This window comes from Elephantulus edwardii, unplaced genomic scaffold (genome assembly GCF_000299155.1).
Source record: "Elephantulus edwardii isolate Elephantulus edwardi_28Jun2011 unplaced genomic scaffold, EleEdw1.0 scaffold00119, whole genome shotgun sequence".
Lineage (NCBI taxonomy): Eukaryota > Metazoa > Chordata > Mammalia > Macroscelidea > Macroscelididae > Elephantulus > Elephantulus edwardii.
Genome location: NW_006399869.1, coordinates 10,717,678 through 10,725,157, shown reverse-complemented (window position 1 = coordinate 10,725,157; position 7,480 = coordinate 10,717,678). Strand labels below are relative to the sequence as shown.

General features: G+C 39.6%; 1 protein-coding gene across 1 annotated transcript in view; it reads left to right on the top strand.

Moving 5' to 3' along the window:
• FNIP2 (folliculin interacting protein 2) overlaps positions 1-7,480 on the top strand; it is a 163,599-nt gene that overhangs the window by 138,375 nt on the left and 17,744 nt on the right. The window contains exon 14 of the mRNA XM_006892778.1: positions 148-304. Within this exon, the coding sequence (XP_006892840.1) occupies positions 148-304 (157 nt within the window). The remainder of the gene's footprint in view (positions 1-147; positions 305-7,480) is intronic.

The following is a 7,480-nucleotide window of genomic DNA, read 5'->3' as shown; positions in this document are numbered from 1 at the left end:
AATTGGCACAGGACAGAGCGGAGTTTAGGGCTGTTGTACATAGGGTCGCTATGAGTCGCAGGCGACTCGACGGCACATAACAACAACAACAATATTATTGGGGTTTCCCAGAAATATATACTTTTTTCCCCCTTAATATTGTTTTAGGTCCCAGAGCATCAGCAACCAGAGTGTGAGAAACTTTGGCCGGTCACTCTTGGCAGGTTATTGCCCCACGTACATGCCTGATCTGGTGCTCCATGGAACCAGCAACGATGAGAAGCTGAAGCAGTGCCTGATGGCAGATCTAATCCATACTGTACATGTAAGTGACCCAGCATGAAGCCTCTGGCCGCCAACAGTGTGTCAGTGACATGTGGACCCCTCACAATGACCTAGACCAAAGAGAGTGTCATAAAGAGATTGTTTATGAAAGTGTGGACAGGTCTGGCGAACAGCAAAGGCTGGTGAAGCGCCCGGGGACTAGCAGTTCTAGGAAGATTTTTCCGCACCTAGAAAGGTAAGCAGAAGGGACAGTGATGCTGGAGCCCTGGAGGGTACCTAGCTGCAAAAGGGATGAGGGTGAGAAGATAACTACCTGCCATCTCTCACCTCTTGTCTTCTGATCTCTTCTGGTGCTTTCCATTGCCTGAGCCCAGCTGGAAGCTAGACAGGAAGGCCACAGCTGGTGCAGATACAGTTCTGTCGTTTGTGGAGGTCAGCCTCCTGGGGCACAGAAAGGACAGAGAAGGGCAGAGAGGATCTGTGAGTTTGGGGATGGGGGTAAACAGGGCAAAGAGAATAAAAAGTACAGATGGGGGCAATTACATACCGTCATGGAGAGGACCGAAGAGATGTCACATAAGGTTTTCTTTTTATTTGATCCTTACACGTTCCTAAAAGTAATTTATTTTAACTGATTTGTCTTTAAGTTCACTTTGATGGCTGCATGAGGATGACTGTATAAAGATTAACAAGGCTTGCTGGAAAATTGCTTTGTGGATGTCATTAAGTGCTTTTCTGCTATCTAAAGTGTGACAGGAACCGAGCAGTTGAGGAAACTGCAAATCGGATGGACCTGTTTTTAATTGAACTGCTGTTGGGGCAGATGTGCAAAAAATACTTATTTTTGCATTGAAAACATAGCATATCTTGTGCTACACGGAAAGTCTTTAGGCCATTAAGAAATTTGGAATTTGCCTTTTTATCTCCATCTTCACCCAGTGAATGTTGTGTCTCCTTTGCAACGTGGGACAAAGGCATTACATATTTTCTTTGGTCTTGAATGTCTTTTCTGTGAAGACTTAAACACACATCAGACCCATTTAAACATGCTAAAGATGTTTGTGTGAAGTGAGGGAGAAAAGCTTGCCCTCCTTCCTTCATCTCCATCCCAGAGGACAAGGAGCAGAGAGACAGAGAGAGAGACATGGGGGAAGGTGGCCTGAAGCCAGAAAGGCCAGCACAATGGACATGTTTGCACTAGAACATTCTTAACCCCACCCTTCTTTCTGGTTAGACATCACCACTCACCAAGTTATCTCTCAAATGTAGCTATGAAGTTGTTTCTGTTTCTATAAGGAAGTTTATAATAGCTTCTTGTCATATTTGTGATGAGCACTGTGTACTTCCAGAAGCCTGTACATCAGTGATCCTCAAATAAGAGAGGTGGTTTTCCCAAGTATATGCTCCTTGGGTAACTTTATAAATGTAATTGTTTTCATCTAGTAGCCTTCTGTACTGTTGGAGTTAGGAGACCTCATTTCCTGCTCAGTTTCCTTGTTCTGTTGCCATCCACAAGTGTAAAACCTGTGAGGGACTTCTTTCTCCTGTGCTGTCAGTTTGACTTACAAGACTAGTGTTGTTATTGTCCAGTGTTCTGCTGCTGAGGAAGCACCAGGACACTGTGAGCTGTCAGGATGGTCCTCAGTGATAGCAGCTTTACAGATGTGAGCTCCAGCTGCATGGGAAAGGTTTTCATTTTTAATCTCAGAAGGCAGAAAGGGGCAGGAAAAATGGAATTGGGGAACTCAAGGAGGAAATGGGAAGAATGTGGTTACATTAAGGGGATTGCAGTTAATGTGTTGAAACAAAATGTGTATATTGTTGAATGGAATTCTAACTTGCTATGTAATCTTTGACCCAAACTATAATAAAAAGTTATGTTTTATTTTCCATATTTTTTTGCATATTAGATTTTTTATAGCAACCCTGCGATTCCATAATTCTTATACTTGAAAAAAAACCAAAACCGTGTTTACGATATTCCTGAAGATTGTCCATGTTTCATTTTCATTCCTTTCAAAAGTAGTGTTTTCACACCATAGCTTTCTCATTTTGTCTTCCACACTGCAGATCTCCCTAAGAGATCAAAAGTTATTAAGCATAATAACCTATATTGTGTCAAATTGTGAATATATCCATAGTGCAGCCACGCATGGAGATTAATAGGAAATTGTGAAGGGTTCATAAAGATATCTTCAGAAGTTTAATATATTCAGAATGTACCCAATTACCATTAGCTAATTTCTAATTTCACTTGACACATTCATTATAATGAATCTTGCTTTTGAAGTCGTGTTCCATTTAAACTGCCTTCCAGACTGGGCCTGTGATATACAGGGCAGTGTGTTTTATTTTTTAAAAAGTAGCTTGACTTTCATCTTTCACTTACAAATATTGGTTGAAAAATAAATAGGGAATTTCTTAAGACTTTATATTGAGTTTACTGCCCTATAAAACCTAATCTTTACTCAAATTCTTATGACTGTTGCCAGAAAAAGAAATAAAAACTAGTATGTGACTAAAGTTAGAGCTGCAAAGATAGCTTGTAAAGGAAAAAGCATTTAGCATGAATTTCTTTTTTCATTACTGTCTTCTAAAACTTAATTTTTAAACATTATCTTCAGTAGTCCTGCTGAACTTGATTAGACTTTGATTTGAGAGGAATATGTAAAGCATATTGAAAACAGTTTATTTAGGTTATCAATATATTTTCTAGACTTATTCAGAATTGAAAGGTATGCTTCAGGGTTGTATCTTTTCTCCATAGCTATTCAGTCTCTATACTGAGGGAGTTATTTGAGAAGCTGGACTATGTAGAAAAAATGTGGCGTCTGGATAGAAGGAAGACTCAGCCTTCATGCAGATGACAGAACTCTTTTTGCTGAAAGAGGGCTTGAAAGAAACACTTGCTACAGAAGATCAGAGACTACAGTCTTCAATATAGATTACATCTCAACATCAGGAAAACAAATTCCTCACTACTTGACCAATAAGCAACACCACATAAATGGAGAAAAGATTGAACTTGTCAACTATTTCATTTTACTTAGAGGAACAATCAACACCCATAGTAAAAGCAGTAAGAAAAACAAAAAGGTGCATTGCCTTGGGAAAATCAGCTACCAAGAATTTCTTTAAAGTGCTGAAGAGTAAGGATATCAGTTTATAGACTAAGGTGTGCCTGACCCAAGCCATGATATTTTCAGTTGCTTCTTATGGGTCTGAATGTTAAACAGTGAATAAGACAGACTGAAGAAGAATCAATGCTTTTGAATTCTGGAGTTGGCAGAGAGTATTGAAAACTATGTACAGTAAGAAGAACAAACAGAATTCTGTCTGTGGGAAGTGTGGTTAAGGTGGTTCTTAAAGGCAAGGAGAGTGAGATTTTGTCTCGCATACTTTGGGCATATTATTAGGAGAGATCAGACCTTGGAAAACGACATTATGCTTGGAAAAATAGAGAGTCGGCAAAAGAAGAAAGACTCTCAGTGGGATGAACTGATGCAATGATCACAACAGTAGATGTTAGCACTGCAGAGATTGTGAGAATGGCCTAGAATCAGGCAGGGTTTTCATTTGTTGTTTACAAGGTTACTATGAGTTGTAATCAACTTGATAGCGCCTCGTAATAACAAAAATAATGCTGGATTGAAGGAGCTCTGATGGCAAAGCAGTTAAGCACTCAGCAGCTGACTGAAAAGTCAGCAGTTCAAACCCCTGCGCCTCTGAGGAAGAAAGATGTGGCACTCTCCTCCTGTAGAGATTACAGCCTGGGAAACACTGGGCAATTCTGTGACCTGTGGGGTCACTGTGGGTTGGAATTGACTCATCAGGAGTGAGTAGGTGGTAAAGTATGCAGCATTGGGTTGTTTGGTTTGCCTTGTAGGATTGCATTTTCAAATCGGTTTTATATGAACAGGCACTTTTACAACCACAGTGACTAGTTTGTAGAACTCCTTTGTAGAATTTCATTCTCAAGCTTTCAAGATTGAAAACGTATTCTTTTGTACTTTTTTTTAGTTTATGAAGGAAAGATATGTTAACTTTATTATTGGCTTTCACATGTTCAGATTCTTGTGTTCTTGAAATATTTGAACATATGTTCTTGTTTAATCCTATATTACTACTTTTCTGTCACTCATTCTTTGAACTGTCTCTCTGCCTCCTAGACTATAGATTATACAGCTGCTTTTGATTAGTGTAGGCAAGGTAATATTTAGCTTCATTCCCCCCTACCCCGCTACATCTGAATGTGTGTTCTTTCCACTGTTTTACTATTACTTCAAATAGAAAGAAAGAGAACCAGCAGCGTTCTGTGCTTGTGCCCCTCAAATAGCTTCTCTCTGCTTTTCCCCCTCCTGCACCATTGTCTGCCTGTCAGGATTGCTGACATGTACGATGTGAAGATCTTGAATGATGGGATAAGACGGTGAGGCAGAAGAACATGGACTTAGTATTGATGGTTTGAGTTCAAGTCCTGGTACTAAAGACAGACTGACAGGCTTAGGTAAATTAATTGGCATAACCAAACCTCAGGAGAGTCCATTCAGAGGAGGAGACAAACTCTTAGTCCATGTTGTTAGGAGTTTGACTCATGAAGGCAGACAAACTTGGGTTTGGATCATGGGTCACTCATTAGTGACATTATATCTTTGAGAAGGTCTCTTTAGTTTTGTCAGCATCCATTTCGTCTTTTATGGAAGATAATAACAGTCCTTTTACCGTGAATTTGGTTTGATGAATTCTGTCAGATAATGTGCATTAACACAGTGCCTGGCACACACTAAATGTCGTAAATGTTAGCTATTAAAATAATGTATGTGAAAGTGCTTTGTAAACTCTAAAGCAGCGAAAACATGCTTTTAAAATGAAAAGCAGAATGACAACCATTAATTTAGCAAAAAATGAAAATTACTATGAAAGTTTAGAAAGCTGTATGCAAATGTGCATCAAATCCATCTAAATAGTTATGCCCTTGTCACTCCCAGAACACTCTTGATTGGAGGTGACTAGGCAAGGTGAACCCACATCCTCTTAGCATGGGAAGCGTCTGCTTCACCTTTGCCTTTGACCTCACAAGAGCAGGCCAGGCGACTAGAACTCTGCCGGGTAGGCTCATCAAGACCAAAATTAGCATCACATTTTAATGTTTTTTAAAAACCTATGCTCTAGGGCTTCAGGAATTTTACAGAATAATCTACAAAGCAAAGTAATAGTTGGATATAAACTCTTCAATTTCATTTTAAGAGCAGCAACAGATTGACTCCTGAAATACCATTCAGGAATCAGTAGTACAGATAGGAACTCTGCTGAAAGCGTGGCTGTGATACATGCTCCTGAATACCTAATTAAACCTTGTGGCGTAATCAGCCAGTGAGACCACAAAAGAGCAGCAAGTGACATCAGATGATAAATCATTACTTAAGGAACACAAACAACATTAAGTGCCTCAGGTCATCACCAACCTTAAAATCGATAAAGTTGCAAAGAAATTCTCTATGTAGGGCAAATCTGCTATTTTAGAACACCTCTTGTTGCTTTCATTTCCCTGTGTTAGATAATGAGCACAGCAATGCCTTGGGTCTAATCACACAGTGTTCCTGTTCTGTAGCCCTGAGTACAGCACCACCAGAGCTGCGAGCTGCTTATGGCGGCTTTTTGTTTTGATTTTTGTTTTGGGGAGGTTTGGGTGTTTATTTATATGTATAAAACTATTTACTATGGCCCATAACTATGTTTTGATCACACATTTCCTATAAATGATACAGAAAAGAACTGAAAGTCATTGCACATGATTAGAGTTCACTATTGTTTAGAGAGTCTTTCTTAGAAGCAGTGCATCCAGAGTGCTCTTTAGAAGGAAAGATGTGGAGACTTCCTCATGTGCTTTGGGCATGTTATGGGGAGTCAGTCCTTGGAGAAGGACATCCTGCTCTGAAAAATGGAGAGTCAGTGAAAGAAAAGAAGCCCCTCAAGGAGATGGATGGACACAGTGATTGTGACAATAGGTTAAGCACAGTAGAGAGCGCAAGAATTGACAGGATCCTACAGGGTTTTGTTCTGGGCACTGTGAACATAAGAACTATGAATGGCAGCTTGGTGACACCTAACAGCACTGTGTAATAAAACAGTATTTTTTTAATGTGTCTGCATTTATATATGTACATTTACTACATGCATACAAATATTCACTCATGCGCAGGTACTTACACGGGGTGATATCAGATGTGAAAATATCTTTTTTTTTAAGTTGGGTTAAAAATATTGGAGAAAATACTGACCTCTGGGTGTCATCACCTGTAGTCACTCACCATATCTTGTTAATTGTTTTTTTCATTCCTGTGTTTGTGATGTCCCCAGTAACCACCCCAACTGATGCAGGGGTTAGGAGGTTGCTTCTAGGTATCTCTTTAAATATTAACTCTTCTACCTAAGTAGTTTCCCACTTTCTCAGAGACTAAATCGTAAACTTCTTGGCTTGAATTGCCCCTCAAACGTGTACATATATATGTATTCCTGCATCTTTTATGCTCCAGTAACCGTGTTTGCTATCTTTTTAATGGCCCAGATTTTCTTCCACCTTCTCACCTCTGTCTTTTGTGCTTCTTTTCCCAAGGCCCTATGGAACAAGCATATATTCATTCTTGAAGACCCAGTTCAGAGGTTGCCTCTTCTCTGAAATCATCCCAGGACTCACAAATATGTTCACCTCATGCTCCCTTAGCACTTTGTGCACCATACTTTTGCTCTGTTTCAATGTTTGCTCCTTCTATGAAAGTGGCAGGTACCTTGAAACAGAGATATAGGTCTTGTTTGTCTCTATATCCTCAGCACCTTGCCTGGTACCTATTACATAGAAAGTGGTTAGTAGCGTTAATTGGCTATTTCCCCATAAAACTAGGTTTGATGTGAATTACTTTGGGTTAAAGTAGGATGGTTGGTGTAACTATTCTGAAATGAAGAGAAATAGTAGGTTTCCTTTAAGAAATAAAGGGGAGGAGTAATGCATTTAAATATCATGAGGTGGCTCTTTGTGCTTGTTTTCTTTACGTAAGGAGACAAAAGCTTATTACAGGTCTCTCAGGCTCCATTTCTCTTACATCATGTAAGGTTAGACACATCTCTAATTTTTATGTTTCCCCCTTTTCCCCCCACTACTTACAAGGTTTGTGGAAAACTGTGTCATTGTTTGCAAAAGGGTACTCATCCTCTTTCA